The 16,039-nt window shown below is 42.4% G+C and overlaps 1 protein-coding gene across 3 annotated transcripts in view; it reads left to right on the forward strand.

Moving 5' to 3' along the window:
- Positions 1–16,039, forward strand: part of wdfy3 (WD repeat and FYVE domain containing 3) — a 60,911-nt gene that overhangs the window by 35,213 nt on the left and 9,659 nt on the right. For 2 of the 3 annotated variants that reach the window (XM_020595039.1, XM_020595041.1), the window contains 22 exons: positions 1,553–1,784; positions 1,992–2,152; positions 3,518–3,629; positions 3,917–4,107; positions 4,298–4,450; positions 4,825–4,898; positions 5,043–5,204; positions 5,358–5,452; positions 5,656–5,776; positions 6,003–6,220; positions 7,375–7,571; positions 7,882–8,016; positions 8,530–8,709; positions 9,184–9,417; positions 9,515–9,614; positions 10,104–10,264; positions 11,143–11,372; positions 12,541–12,650; positions 13,209–13,391; positions 14,216–14,373; positions 14,468–14,545; positions 14,837–15,067. In XM_020595039.1, coding sequence (XP_020450695.1) covers positions 1,553–1,784; positions 1,992–2,152; positions 3,518–3,629; positions 3,917–4,107; positions 4,298–4,450; positions 4,825–4,898; positions 5,043–5,204; positions 5,358–5,452; positions 5,656–5,776; positions 6,003–6,220; positions 7,375–7,571; positions 7,882–8,016; positions 8,530–8,709; positions 9,184–9,417; positions 9,515–9,614; positions 10,104–10,264; positions 11,143–11,372; positions 12,541–12,650; positions 13,209–13,391; positions 14,216–14,373; positions 14,468–14,545; positions 14,837–15,067 — 3,516 coding nt within the window. The remainder of the gene's footprint in view (positions 1–1,552; positions 1,785–1,991; positions 2,153–3,517; positions 3,630–3,916; positions 4,108–4,297; positions 4,451–4,824; positions 4,899–5,042; positions 5,205–5,357; positions 5,453–5,655; positions 5,777–6,002; positions 6,221–7,374; positions 7,572–7,881; positions 8,017–8,529; positions 8,710–9,183; positions 9,418–9,514; positions 9,615–10,103; positions 10,265–11,142; positions 11,373–12,540; positions 12,651–13,208; positions 13,392–14,215; positions 14,374–14,467; positions 14,546–14,836; positions 15,068–16,039) is intronic. The other variant, XM_020595040.1, reaches the window with a different exon arrangement.

Genomic DNA, 16,039 nt, shown 5'->3' on the forward strand with positions numbered 1-16,039 from the left:
TTTTTTATTTGTTAAAAACGTTTGAAATATCCAATAAATTTCGTTCCACTTCATGATTGTGTCCCACTTGTTGTTGATTCTTCACAAAAAATTACAGTTTTATATCTTTATGTTTGAAGCCTGAAATGTGGCAAAAGGTCGCAAAGTTCAAGGGGGCCGAATACTTTCGCAAGGCACTGTATATAGAGATGCTTTCTGTGAGTACATACGCAGGAGGTGCATCATTTCCCGTTCTCAGAATCAAGTAATGTAGATGGATAAATAGATGGATAGCTATACAGCTATATATTATACTCTGACATATAATATTTATTTTTAGAGTTGGATGCTATATAAAGCACCTAAGAGTGAGTGGGTGGCCAGTGTCTGTATCACTGCTTACACAACAGGAAACAAGGAGGTCAGTATGTGCTGACTGTGGAGTGGAGCCTCAGTCCTGCTTCAGTGGCCAAGATCATATAATTAACCCAAAATTACTACAATTCTGATACAGAATCATACAAACAACCTGTAAACCAGGCTTTAAACAGCAGCCTGTGATGTGGCTTGCGGTTAGTGACTTTAGATTCCCCTGAGACTGAGGAGCAGACCACAAGTCTCAGCAACACTGATAACAACAGCTTAATTTCCTCCTGAGGGCCACATACAGGAAACAAGCCAGTCATATGTATTATGTGTGTCTTTGTGCATGTAGGAGTGCGTCTGTAAGGCACAGCTCTTCTCTCCAAGTCCAAGTCTCTGAGGATCCCATGGAAGCTCATCATAGGAACATAAAAATGTATCTACGCAGTAACAACGAAAACATTGGAAGCATTGATTAATTACTCATAATTACTCAGCCCTCAAATGATAATTTATGAACAATTAAAATATGATACATTGTGCCACTATAAAGCTTATAAACCCAAGCCTTAGATTCACACATCTGTAGCATCTGTAGCAACTGTTGAAATGCTGTTTTATAATAAGTGCAAACAGTATCTGTTGGCTGCATTTCTGTGATAATACTTTGTAGCTCCTCAGCAGTCAGTGCAACTGCACCATCCACTATTGCATAATGTTTAGGGCTGTAACTAATAATTGTTCATAAAATGATGAAAAATGTCCATTTCAAATTCCCAGGCGTGGTCTCCAGATATCTTATCTTGCTCCACCAACAGTCTAAAATCCAAAAAGTGTTTAATTTGCAGTGATATAAAACAGACGAAAGCGGCAAAGTGACATTATTGTAAAGCTGGAACCACCATTTGTTCTTGCCCATTAACTGGAATATTTGTCTTGAACCTAATCCATAATTAAAATTTTCCCAAGTTTCTGTCACTTTCTTTATCTGTTTATTTAAACAATATAATTTTAGGAACCCTCTTGGATTATCATTCTGCAGTTATTCTGTTATGTGCAAGTTGTGTGTTGTGTTCATTTCCACTCCTCAAATGCTAAAATTGAAATGTGATATCCAAAGCTGAGATTGAATATCTTAGCTCTCATTTCTGACATAACACAGAAAGCTTTGGCCTCACATTTCTCAGCATGATGTTTCCCTCCCTTGTAGCTTCACTACATCCACAGTGCACCAGGGGGCTCCGGCTCCACCAACCCTCCAGTGGTGAGCACGGTGTATGGATATGTGGGAACGCCGCCAGCGCAGCGCCAGCTCTCCTGCCTGGTGTGGCGCCTGGGACCCAGCCACTTCCTGGAGGAGGTCCTGCCTGCCACCAGTGTTGCCGCCATATATGAACTGGGACCCAACTATGTGGGCAGCTTCCAGGCTGTCTACCTGCCCTGTGAGTGGTCCTTGTGACTTCACCTTCTAATCTGAGCTGAGCTGATATTTATCAGATGCCAATGCTTAAAAGTTTCCTATTTAACTCTCAGCTTCATATATCTTTCTTCTTTTATTTTGTTTACACAAATCCTCTCCTGTTTTATATCGCTATGTCCCCTCTGTCTTTCTGCTTCATTCTTACCCTCTTGACATCCATTTCTCCCAGGTAAAGACTCAAAGACAGAGGTGGCACCTGCCTCTCCGGTGGCACTGGTACCAGAGGAGAAGGTGTCCTTCAGTCTCTATGCTCTGTCTGTCTCTACGCTCACTGTGGCCAAGATCAGGAAGGTCTACAACAAACTGGACAGCAAAGCCATCGCCAAACAGGTCAGCATCCCGCTGTTTGACAGAATCAAGTCACCAGAGACTGTGCTGATTTTATCCATTAATTTTAAAAGATTTCATTAACAACATCTTTAAATACTGGAGAATGGGTGTTTGCTGTGCAGAGATAAATAACTATTGGGGAAACTTCTGCTCATTCCACTTGGAATATTTTAAAGGTTTTTTTCTTTAAAATGGAATTGACTGTCAGATAAACTATAGGTGTCTTTTTAAGAAAGTATAAATTCCATATGATAAACATTTGAGACTTAACTGTACGGCCATTCTTTTAATAGCCTTTTTTGTTGTTTCTCCCAGTTTGCCCAAATGAATTTCTTCTGTTGGGACCATTTGTTTTCATTAGTAAATGTACTTTATCTTACCTTTTGAGCCTCCTGTGGGTTCTGAGTGTTCAGCTTACTGACTTCAGTTACATCATATCTGAGTGATGTAACTTTCCCTCTGCCATAGTGCAGAGTGTGGGGACCTATAGCAAAATTGCAAAGTTTGCAGATAAGAAAGATTAATATCTTAAATAATAAATAGATACAAGACTATATCCTGTAGCGGTTTCTATTGCTCATTTTCTATTTATAAATATAAACACACACAGACATATGCTGGTGCATACTGGCATACAGAAAATATGTAGTCAAACTTATTCATTAACACATACAGTATATATGCATTTACAATAACTAACACACCATCCTATTATCCCACTAAAAGTGTGTGTGAGCTCAAAGTGAGCTCCCTCCGCCGTCCTTATCTTTCTCCCCGCCCGCCAAGTTGTTTCCCTGCTAAGCCTCTGCCCAGAGCAGCTCACAGGAAGCAAAAGCAGTGAAGTGCAGAGGCACCGTTTCTCCAACATCGGAGGCCTGTTGTAGATTAGGAACAGACTGCTTTATTGAACATACATCAGTATTTTCATTTATTTATGTTTATTTAGAATTTTGAACAAAAAAAAAACCCAGACGGTATTAAAGTACTTTTTACTTGCTTATTTTGGCATCATGTTAAAATAATTAAATAGGGCTCCATAAATGCAGTATTTTTCTGTAGACCATCAGAGTGTAGTGCCTTTTTATTTCCATCCTGATTTGCTGGTCCCATATTTCATTCTAACTACCTGATTTAAAGCCTTTTAGAAAGTCCAGAGCTTAGTCAGAACTGCAGTTGTCATGCCCCTGAACGGCCACATCCACAGCAACAAGCAGCATTCACACCCAAATGTCTGGGATAAATGTGGCAATGACAAATGAGAATTGCTCCTTTTTTGATGCAATAAACGTAGAACAAAGACAGAGTTGGTGTGTGTATTTTGGTCTGGATGTCTTTACTGAAACGCTTCCCTCCCTCTCTCTGTAGCTCGCCGTGTCCTCACATGAAAATGCCACTCCAGTCAAGCTGGTTCATAATGCTGCCGGCCATCTCAACGGACCAGCACGCACCATTGGCGCTGCTGTCATTGGATATTTAGGTAAACACGTCTGTGAAATCATCTGTAATGCCAGGAACAAATCCTGCTTTATCCTGTGCTGGAGTAATAGCTCAGGAGCTCATGAGGTTGGTTTGTTACAGTGCTCTGCAGGTGGGGTCAACTAGTGTGCCTAGCAAAATATCCAAATTAGCATTTTATCCTTGAGCTTGAGTGAATAGTTCAGTGACACTTGTTGGTCCCCTACATTGCGGCTACACTGTGACAAGCTGTCATTTTTATACTCTAGCGTCACTGAAGCAAAGTAAATGTCTCCATTTTCTCTTCAGGTGTCCGTGCCTTCGTGCCAAAGCCTGTGGCCACCAACCTGCAGTATGTGGGAGGGGCAGCAGCCATCTTGGGCCTGGTTGCCATGGCGTCAGATGTGGAGGGGCTGTATGCAGCTGTCAAAGCTTTGGTGTGCGTTGTGAAGAGCAACCCGTTGGCCAGTAAAGAGATGGAGCGTATCAAAGGCTACCAGGTTTGAGCCAGTTCTGCAGTTTAACACCTGCCCTATGAACAGTTCTCAGGTTCTGTAACTGTACTGGCTGTGGTTGAAAATAGCAGGGACACAAAAACTTCCAATGTGCTTGTAAAGTAAAAGTTAATTTACAAAACAATTGCAACTAAATGAGTTCTTAAATGTTTTTGCTGTTGTTCGTCCCATGCAGCTGCTGGCTATGCTGCTGAAGAAGAAGCGCTCGCTGCTCAACAGCCACATCCTCCACCTCACGTTCTCTCTGGTGGGAACAGTCGACAGTGGACACGAGACCTCTATCATTCCCAACTCCACTGCCTTCCAGGACCTCCTCTGTGACTTTGAGGTGAGGGAGTGGAGTCAGAGGAAACAGCCTTTTGTGTAATTTCAAGTCAGACATCATTCCCAGAAGTGCATCTTGAAATAAAGTATTTGTTACTAAACCTTTCTGTGGAAATTTTATTGCATTACAGTAGAACAGAAGGTAAAAAAAAAACTGATTTAACTGCCATTTTGGCAGCTAACTGGTTTCACTTAAACCCTGCGTAGCTGAACACTGAGAATTGTGGGTATATTTTGGGTTGTGCTGCAGCTGGGACAGAGAAAGAAGTTCTTCTTGCACTGCTGTTGAACCTTTAAGAAACGGGGCCAAAGTTTGTGTTGCCAACACACCACAGGTTGTGCCACAGAGGTCTAAGTCTTGTTTCTTCTGCTCCCCAGGTCTGGCTCCACGCACCCTACGAACTCCATCTGTCTCTGTTTGAACATTTCATCGAGCTGCTGACAGAATCCAGGCAAGTGTGAAACATAATTTGGCCTGACCACAAAAAAAATCAAATGGACACTAGCGATGATGTTCCTTTACTGTAGAAACTTTTTTCTTTTTTAATATCTAATCTAACTCTTTAACAATGTGTACCGCACCTTGTGTTTGACAGCGAGGCGGCTAAAAATGCCAAACTGCTGAGAGAGTTTCAGCTGATTCCCAGACTGCTGCTGACCCTGAGGGACACCTCACTGTCCCAGCCCACTGTAGCTGCTATCAGCAACGTGCTCAGTCTGCTGCTGCAGGGCTTCCCCAGCCCATATGACCTGCTGCGGTAAATACACATCCATGAAGTCGCGTCAGCGTGCGGTGGTGTCTGCCTCTGTGTTTTATTTGATACCAACATGTGAGGCTTACAGTGCACTCTGGAGAACTGAAAATGAAAACACAAATAACAAAACTTTCTTTCCTGCTTTATACATCACAGTTTCGGCCAGTTCATCTCCTCTACTCTACCCACCTTTGCTGTGGTTGAGAAGTTTGTGGTCATGGAAGTCAACAATGAGGAGAAGATTGATGGAGGTACTGTTGGAGTATATGGATTAACATTCTTGTTTAGGTGGTCAAATGCTGGTCTGACAGCTGTACTATTTTAGAGGATCTTGAATAGTTAGCTGTTACAGTAGAGAATAGTACATGGTTATTTGCTAGATGCACCAGCCGGTGAATCGTGACTGCATTTCTCACCTCAAGTACTATTTCCTTCTGAAAATCTTTGGTGACAGGTAATGATGATGATTTTGGCGGTCTCCTGTCAGCCAGCCTCATTCTGCTAAGAAATCGACTGCTGGACAACCTGCTCAGGCTGCTCTTCACCACCAAAGAGAAGTGCACCGTCAATGCCCAGTAGGACCGCACTTTATTCGCATATCTGTTTTGTGCTGTAAAACCAAACTCCCAGAGTGTTGATTTATGACTGCTTAGAATCTGGCAGTGTGCTCAGCAAGCTCTAAAAGAAAGGCTGTAAGAGTATTTAAATGGTCATAAAAATTACTGTTCGACAGGGTTTTAGAAAGTAATGGTGGCTATAGCCCATCAGCTCACCCCACTTGCTCTCTGTACCCCCTTGCAGGGCTTGTGAGGAGCTGGTACGGACTCTAGGCTTCGATTGGCTTTTGATGTTCATGGAGGAACATCTCCACTCGAGCACAGTGACAGCAGCTCTGTGGATCCTGGTGGTGCTGCTGTCCAACCAGTCTATCCTCAACCGCTTCAGGGAGGGCCTGTGTGGAGGAGGCTGGCTGGACCACACCGACTCTGTCCTGACCAATAAGATTGGCACAGTGCTGGGTGAGTGCAGGAGCCTAAGGCTGCGTGATTGTCATTAAACACAGGAAATTAAACAAAATCTGGAACACAATATCAACTCCAACATTATTGGATCATTGGCTTTAAGTCATTTTAGGTCAGTGCTTGTTCAAGGGGCATTTGGTGTTTTTTTTGCAACAGCGGTAATAATAATAATGATGATAGTAATAATAATAGTAGTAGTAGTAGTGGTGCTATACAAATAGAATTGAATTCATTTTTAGCCATTGCGTTTGCAAAGGCATGTGTTTGATATTTGTTCAAACTCTGGTTTAATTCTCTAAAGTTAAATAATTACTTTCCTTCCCAGAGTAAGAAGCATGCAATGATAACGTCCAGAGTAAATAGTGTATGTTGCTGTTAACAATTACAAATGTGCCAAAAAATGGGTGAACGTTCCTATGGAAGCTCAGAATAAATACCGTAAGTTGTAAATGGTGTAACATGGCTCAGCAGACAACTCTCCTCGCTATGTCTTCGTTCGGTAAACCGAAAGCTGCACTGTTTGTGCACCGCACAGCAAACGGTTTGTTCTCTCATTGTTTGCCTCCCCGCTGCTGCAATCGTAATCCCTCCTGAGCTCAGTGATTTTCAGCCTCAGTAGGTTCTTCGCAGGGTATTTTAAGTATTTGCAGATGTAAACTTGCACAACTGTGAACTTGTGCCTCCAAATGATTTCTATTTTCTCTATACAGGCATTTTTATGCTTTTATTATTCACAGTTTAAGCACATTAATGACAAAGATAAAGAATATATGCACAAATCTGTACATTAGGTCTTGGTTTGGTTCTTTATGCGGCATTACAACCCCACCTCCAGGTTGAGAATCACTACCCTTGCTTATGTAAACTACACTGAGTAGTGACATGGCCTCAGAGCTATCATGGGTGTAGCACTGACAGAATGAAGCTCTTAGTTTCTAGTCTTCTAGCTCAACCAAATACTGATCTTTTCTCCTTTAAATTATTTTACTACTGCCCAGTCTCCAGTAATAATCCTGCTCCGTTTAACCACATACAGCAGCTGTGTTCAGAGTGGCCGTTAGGTGGCTCAGTCAGAGGCTTTGTTCGGCACATCCATCTTTCCTCCTTCACATGCTGTATTTCCTAACATTCACTCAATACCCCCTGTTCAGGCTTCAACGTGGGCCGCAGTGCCGGTGGGCGCTCCACGCTACGAGAGATCAACCGCGATGCCTGCCACTTCTCAGGATTCCCTGTGCTGCAGACACTGTTGCCCAAGCACACCAGCGTGCCTGATCTCTACTTCCTGCTCATGGCTCTCTTCCTACAGCAGCCCATCACCGAGCTGCCAGATAGCCTGCAGGTACATGTTAGTACCCAATCTTCTTCATTCTTTTTCTACTATTAACTAATATTTCTGGCATGCTGTACTTTAAGAGGACTTATTTCCCCTGAATTACCTCCAGACAATATACATTTTTCAAGATTGAGGAAGAAATTAACAATTTTCTCCTGTTGACAAATGCTAGAAGTTTGGATTAACAGTCACACATGTATAAGACTTGGTTGTCCAAGTGTGCATCACAGACAGACACAGTATTTTAATGACAAACCTACAGAAGGATGTCACATGTTTATGTGACTGTATATTACCCCAGTTTGTGTGTTTCTCCTCTCAGTTTGACCTGGACTCTATCTGGACGTTCATCTTCGGCATGCCGGCCTCCAGTGGAACAGTGGTGGCCTCCATCCACAGTGTGTGTACCGAGGCTGCGTTCCTGCTGCTGGCCATGCTGCGCAGCATGCTTAACCTGGTGAGAACCACCACCGTGATAAACCATTTGTTAAACTAATAAAAACGCTAAAATGTAAACACCTTGCATTTATTGAGGTTAAACACTTTCATAAATATCCCAAATAGCTGGTTTGTTACTAATTAAATTCAAGGCCTTTCCCCAAAAGCTGATTAATTTGTATGCTCACACATATAGCCTCATGTTCAACAGTCCTTTTAAAGTGGTTCTTAAAATTGACTGGATCAGCTTGGATTCTGTAATAGTGTCATTTTAAGCTTTTTTTTAATCCAGCAATAATGAGTCGGCACACTTTTCTCATCCACACTCACACCCACAGAGCTCGCTGCTGCTTTTTGAGAAGCTCCACCAGACCTCCTGCAGACCGAGTCTGCTGCTGAGGGACTTCTCACTTTACTCTTTTAAACCAGCCTGAGATTTGAGCTACAAAGTGCCTTTAACATATGGAGTTTGGATGAAAATTATTTATTTAAGGCAGCGCTTGATTTGTTTCCTTTGTGTGTGCCTCTCCAGCCGTGGCAGTCGGAGGAGGAAGGTTCCTGGCTCAGGGAGTATCCCGTCACCCTCATGCAGTTCTTCAGGTACCTTTACCACAACGTACCCGACCTGGCGCCAATGTGGCACAGTCCTGAGTTTCTCTGTGCCCTGGCAGCCACCGTCTTCCCTTTCAACATCAGGCCCTACTCTGAGATGGTAAGGCTCTACAGTTTTCACTGTGAGTGTATTAAGTTGAATAAGAAATCTGTAGTTTTTATTGGTGACCACTGGGAATGGCTGCAAGGGCTTCACCTTCTACACAAGTCTTTTGTTTCAAGACTGAGGGAATGGGCCTGAAAGTAGATTTAAAAGCAAAACAATCTCATCACCAAGTCATGCAGTCATGTATATACATGTTACTCATTTCATTTATTTGAAACCATGGACACTGTAATCTCCACTACTGCAGTATCAGCGAACAGTGCTGCAGTTTTACTTAAGGTTTAAGTTACATATGAAGAAAAAAATGTCACAGGCAAAAAGCACATAGAACATGGAATTGGTGCGTAAAAGTCCTACACTGTCTCTAAATGTTTTTATGATGTGTATTCTACATTTTATTCCATACCTTGTTATCATTTTATACCTGGCTTACATTGTTAATAAACTGTCCTACTGCATCCATTCTAGGTCAGTGATTTGGACGACGAGGCAGGTTCTCCCACTGAAGAGTTCAAGGCCTTTGCTGGGGACTCTGGAATGAACCGCAGCCAGTCTGAATACTGTAACGTGGGCTCCAAGACGTCTCTGACCAACCACCCAGCCAAAAAGTACGTCTTTGACTTCATGAGGGTCCTGATCATGGACAACTTGTGTATGATCCCAGCCAGCAAACAGACACCCATCATCGACCTGCTGCTGGAGGTAAGGAGATAATGTCCAGGGTTGGGGGTTTGCCAAGCCATAGGTCGACAAATGATCTTAAATGTGTGTCTCTGTTGTTGGTTTTTGCACTCACTAGGCCTCCCCAGAGCGCTCCACTAGAACTCAGCAGAAGGAGTTTCAGTCCAACATCCTGGATGGTGTCATGGAGCATCTGCTGGCTGCTGATGTTTTGCTAGGTCAGAACACAGTCCTCATGCAGTACACTTCTGCCCAGCCACACCTGTCTGCATCACTCACATTAATCTTACATTTTTGAATGAACACAGACCACCTGTTAATTTCCCCATGATCACAGATTTGACTTATTACCTTGTGGTTCATTACCTACCAAATTAGCTGATGTGAAAGACAAACCACCTGGATTTGACTGACGGTTACTGCTCATTTCTCCCTGTGACAAAACTAGCTGATGGTTACACAGGAATTGACCTGGGTGAGCATGTTGCAGGACAGCTTGGACCAATGTCTCATTTGGTTTTATGTGAAGCTGTGATGGTTTCATATTGAGTCATCTCCTCTGAAGCCCAGTCTGTAGTCTCACTTTACTAATGCACTTCTTCTGTAATAGCAGCCATCCTTCTGTGTTGCATGTCAGATAAATACCATCAAAAGGGATATCACCCACTTTAGTTAACACGCCACTTTTTAAATTTGTCTCCATCCAGGTGAAGATGCTTCGCTGCCCCTCAGTAGTGGTGGCAGCTACCAAATTCTGGTCAACAACGTCTTCTACTTCACTCAGCGGGTGGTGGACAAACTGTGGCAGGGCATGTTCAACAAGGACTCCAAGCTGGTGGTGGACTTCATCGTGCAGCTCATAGGACAGGTGCAAGGCAAACTGTCAATCTGAATCGATTACTCCCAGTAGTAAATAGTAAATATGTATTGTGTATCTAAACTCAGAGAAATGGTGAAGGTCAGTGTTAGTTTATGATCATACCATTCTAAGATTAAAACAATTTTTGATTTTAAAGATAAAGCTCACAGATGTTTAGGGTGAGTAAAATCTTGCTTAAATAATGGGTTGAAGGGTTGCATTTGTATTCAAACTCATTTTCTGTAAGACAGCATATATTCCCTACCTCCTGTACCTGCTGAATACGATGTTAGAATAGACCTGTCCAGCAGTATGGGTGGCTGGCTGTGTGCCAGAATCAAATTATAGTTGACAAATTTATCACTCACAGAAAATGCACTAGCATTTTCCACTACCCACAATACAGCACTTCTCTTAGGTGACAGGAAAAGTTAATTCAGCAAGCAGAAAGTGATATAGGAGTTGTAGAATGTTAACTCTATACTTGTCTTTACAAGTAAAAGGGCTGGTTTGTTTAATGTCTGCTTCCTTTTTTTGCTTTAAGTACATCAGGTGTTGTTAGAAAGAAGCTTAGTTTATTTGTACAAACTTTTACAAATTCCACTTGAAGCGCTAAGCAGATCACTGCTCAGACAGTACAACAACAAGCTGTGTTCACAACCCCTCCATGTTTAGCCCTGACTGCTCAGACAAATTGTCTTTCTGCTGAAATATTTCCACAGCAGTTTTATCCATATCCACAGCTCAGCAGTGTGTTAGCCACAAGTAAAAGAGCAGCATGACATCTCTCTTCCCACCTTTCTCTAGTTGTGGTACTTTCTGATTTGAAATCCTTTTCATCTAATCTTTTACACCTGTTTGTTTTTGTGCATCCTCTCCACCTCCAGTCTAAGAGGCGTTCCCAGGGCCTTTCCCTCGACACCATCTACCACTGTCTGAACCGAACAGTGCTCTACCAGCTTTGCCGACCTCACAAGACGGTAGCTCAGCAGGTAGCCCTGCTGGACGCCCTGCGGGTCCTGACTGTCAACCGCAACCTGGTGCTGGGGCCGGGCAACCACGACCAGGACTTTGTGGCCTGCCTGGCTCATTGCTTCATCTGCCTGCACAGTGGGAGGTAAGGCGGCGTGAGAACTGTGGGTAAAATCACTAGCCTGGGTAAATCACACTTCTCCACTAGAAATATTTTCATGAAGGATTTGAAGAAATCAGAGAACTAGAATTGCTCACAGAACTACAGTGTGCACATTCTCCACATCACACCAGAGAAAGGAGGTGAGATTTCCTAGCAGCTTACTGTGTGTCCTAATGTATGGCTTATTTCATTGCTACAAAAGTATTTACATGAAAATCTAGTTTAATTTTGCAGTATTACTTTTAAAGCTCTTGGTCTTGTTAGTGATACATTTAGTTAAGCGAAGCCTTCATGGTTCAGAAACAGACTCATTACATGGCTTCTGAGCATCTGTGCTACTCTCAGCATGGAAGTAAAAAGGAAGCGTGTCTGCTCTAGGTTGAGCTACTCTTTGGGGTCAAAATTGCTGTCAGTGTACTGTAGGTTCCAGTAAAGGAACTGGTCATTCAGTGCAGCCATGTGGACCTTTCTTCAGATAGGTAAGAATATGCAAAGACACACATCAGCTTTTTTTTCTGGCTAAATCATATAAAACTAAAGGACACTGAATGGCTCAAGGCATAAGAAAAGAAACAGCCAAACTGCCAAGTGAATACAATTTAGCTTTATATCCCACCTTGCTATTTAACTAGGGTTTAGCTAGTTAATCTCAACTGTACCTATTTAGGTAAATTAGTCTGAATGGGAGTGTCATAAATGTGTAGGGTAGAACATTATTGATCCCACAGTGGGGAAATTCCCGAAAATGCACATGTAATCACAAGTACTTTATCTTATTTAATGCAATACGTAGTGGTTCCCTCTAGTTAACTCACACCAATTTACTACAGAGCAGCATGCCTTGTTTTTTATTTTCAGTGCCTCAGGCTGTTGTGTCCGCTTGCACTGCATCTGAGTGTAATTGTGGAAAGCCTTATGTGTGTGTCCTATCAGAAGTACATATATTTTCCAAAATTGCAGCAGGTGAGGAGAGACAGAATTTCTGAGCGTGCTGGGTGCACAATATGCTTTAGCACTGCACACTGTACAGCAACAGAGAGCAGACGTATCCACTACAGAGAAGCCAAACACTCTAACTCTCCCTGTGGCGCCCCTCCCAGATCTCTGCATGGCAGGTTGGTGTTGAGCCGCTGTATGTTTGTTCCTGCAGCAGCGTGGAGGGCTTCGGTCTGGAGGCGGAGGCCAGGATGACAACCTGGCATGTCATGATGCCCACGGAGAACGAGGCTGACGTGACACACAGCCACGATGTCAGCGAGGGTGAGGCGCTGTTGTATGTGTGTTTATTTGTGAGTGCGGGTAGAAGCCTGCTGACTGTTTGCATATGTGTACTGTATATCAGTAGCAGCTTCATGTTAATTTGAGAGTAAAAAAAAAATTCCTGTCTGACACAAAGGGATATTATGTGTGAGACTGAAACCAAATTCAGTCCATAGATAATTAGCATCATATTATTCACAGAAAGCTGAGGCGGTTTAATGCTTATTAAAAATAATATTTTTTAACATGTTTTGGTGAAGATACTGTAGGTGTTAGTGGGCTTGGTACTCAGTCCTTGATTGTGGGTGGCTGCATGGACACTTGTGAGTTATTATGACTTGCCAGAGAGAAAGAATGTAATGAATATGTCAGGTATTTTAAAAGTGTCACAAATAATTAGAACATTGAATTTAACTAATTTGTAGTTGCACAGTAAAAGTGTAGCTCATGCCAGACTGGTGACTGATGTGAGAAACACACACCACACCACGCTGCTGTATTGGGCCACTAAAGCAGACTGTGTGCCTATGAAAAATATTTGTCCTCCTCACCCTGCAGGGCGGCAGCTGCTGCTGAAGGCAGTGAACCGTGTGTGGACGGAGCTGATGCACAGCAAGCGCCAGATGCTGGAGGACATCTTCAAAGTGTCTCTGCCCTGCAATGACAGAGGCCACGTGGACATCGCCACAGCCCGGCCTGCGCTGGAGGAGCCGGCCCTGAAGAGCTGGCAGAGCCACCTGGGTGAGGGACACTGGGAAAAGCAAATCCCCAGCTTGTGACTCACATGAATCGCATACAAATCACAGAGACTTGCCGACTGTTTTAACCCTGTACTGTCATTTCAAATCCTGAATGTACTGTATTTCCCAAATTGTCACAGACTCTTCTAAAAAATGCAGAATCAGAAGTAATCCACTCCGGACCAGGGAAAATCACTTTTTTTGGCAGTTTCTCAGAAAACAGCTTTTTTTTAGTTAAAGCAAAAATGGCAACAGGAAATGAAATTGTCTCTTTTTTTTAGCCTCTTTCATACAAAGACAGAATTACAATGTCATTTCCTGTCGCCATCTTTGTTTATATGAGACGAGTTGTAACAAAAGACTTTTCTGTGTTCTACAGACTCTTTCTTTAATAGAAAGTCATACAATTTTTTTAACCAAAGGCTTTGCAAACAATGGATATACAGTATCTGAAAATAAAAGCTTCTCTTGAAAATTGTGAATGCCATTTTCAGTGCTGTCAAATTCAATTCCTCTTCATTGCACAGGGGTGGAGATACAAATTGGAGACAGATATTTAAATAAATAAAACCAAAACTTTGGTTTAAAGCTATCTACCTTTAAAATTTTTACTTATTTGTAACCTAGATACTGTCTTTCACTGAAATACTAAGTTGAGAAATAGATTTACATTCTATTAGTTTTTAACATAGGATTTGTTTATTTCGTCATTTTCTCTGCTGCTTCGACACTGTTCAAATAACTTAGACATATAAAAAAAATTCACATTCTAGTGTTTCAGTCTGAATATCTAAATTATAATTTTTTTTTCTCTCTGTTGTTCAGTTCATGAGAAGAAGTATATCAGCCGCGGCGAGGCGGTGGCGCCTGTGACCCAGTCCAAACTGTCCAGGGTGAGCAGTGGCTTCGGTCTCTCCAAGCTGACGGGCGTGCGCCGCAACAAGAAGGAGAACAGCCTGAACAAGAACAGCCTGTCTGCACAGGTGCACACAAAATCAGCTGACACTCACTGCACAGTGGCAGCAAACTTATGTGTTCGTCAAGTGTTTTGTACAACCTTGAATTTCTGATCGACAGGAAACTTTCCAGTGGATGTTCACACACATTGCTGTCGTTCGAGACCTCGTGGCCATGCAGTACAAAGAATATCAAGAGGTACCGTACTTGAATCATTACTGGATACAGTTAAGCAGATATAGCCTTCTTATAAATGATCAAACACAGTGGGTGCGCAAAGAATTCGATCAAGTTTATTTTAGAAACCAGCTGCAGGACTAAAATAATCAGTTATGTTACTGTGGTAGTCGGATGTTACTACAGTACATTAAACCAGATAAAAACACAGTAGGTGCATTTTCTCAACCTGATGTAGCAGCATTTATAATTTATGTAAACCTCTTTAAAATGACTCACCACTCACCTCACCCATGGCTCCACCCCCCGCAGCGACAGCAGAATGCCCTGAAGTATGTGACTGAGGAGTGGGCATCCATTGAATACGAGCTTCTGCGTGAGCGGGGTCTCTGGGGCCCGCCCATCGGCTCCCACCTGGATAAGTTTGTGCTGGAGATGACAGAGGGGCCCTGCCGGATGAGAAAGAAGATGGTCCGAAATGACATGTTCTACATCCATTACCCATACATCCCAGAGACTGAGACAAACACGAACTCAGCACAGGTATTCAGCTTTTAAATCGGACTTTATATTTTCCAGTGACCCCATAGAGTAAATGTTCCTCTCAGGAATGACTTTGGCAAGAAGTGCTGAAAACTAAAGTACACTTTAAGACTTGGGAGGTACCTCTTTGGTAGTGTACACCGAAAGGCAATATGGTTTTCTTTTTTTCACTCTTCCATTGCTATCTGCGTTTCTGCAACTTTTACTTCACCTGAGGAATTTGATCGATAGCTTTTCTAGCAACTAATGACCAGTAACAGTGAAGCAACTACAATCACAGGGCTATAACAGCATAAGTAGCAATATTCATTAATTGTGTGACACCAGAATGATATTGTTAGAAATTAGTAACAGATATAATAGCAGAGAGAGGTTGAAATGTTTTTTTAAAATGAAAGTTAGTCTATTAGAGCAAGCAGAGCATGATATTTGAAGTAATGGATATACTGGCACATGTATTACTTATTGGACTTGACTGTATACTCTATCTTACAACCCACAGTAGAATTGTACTATAGATATTTTGAATAATACATGGCTAGAAATAAAGAGATCATTTTCTCCATTGTATCCTTAACATGGACCAGTCCCCTACAGAGGAATGAGCCTGTCGGACTAGCTCTCCTGAAATAGAGCTTGAGGACAAGCTTGCTGCTGCCTTTATAAGAAAGTGACACCCACAGCCGGTGGCTCACTGTTCGTGACGCCACCAAGACACTTTTAGCTTTGTTTGCTGTACAAATAATCCTTCCTCTGTTATCCTTCTATAATCCACAATGATTTATTTGGTCAGGAAGCACAAGATAGCACAAGCATGGCCATTTGTTTTGGTGTTAATGCCAGTATCCCTGAACACAGACATGAAGACTACACCTGTCATTTCTGTATTTTAAGCATTTATCTTACTCTGAGAAAATGAAAAATATGTCTAGACTGCCAACACCTCAAGCAGATAATAGTGATTAAAGAAAA

This window comes from Monopterus albus, unplaced genomic scaffold, assembly GCF_001952655.1.
Source record: "Monopterus albus unplaced genomic scaffold, M_albus_1.0 scaffold26.1, whole genome shotgun sequence".
Lineage (NCBI taxonomy): Eukaryota > Metazoa > Chordata > Actinopteri > Synbranchiformes > Synbranchidae > Monopterus > Monopterus albus.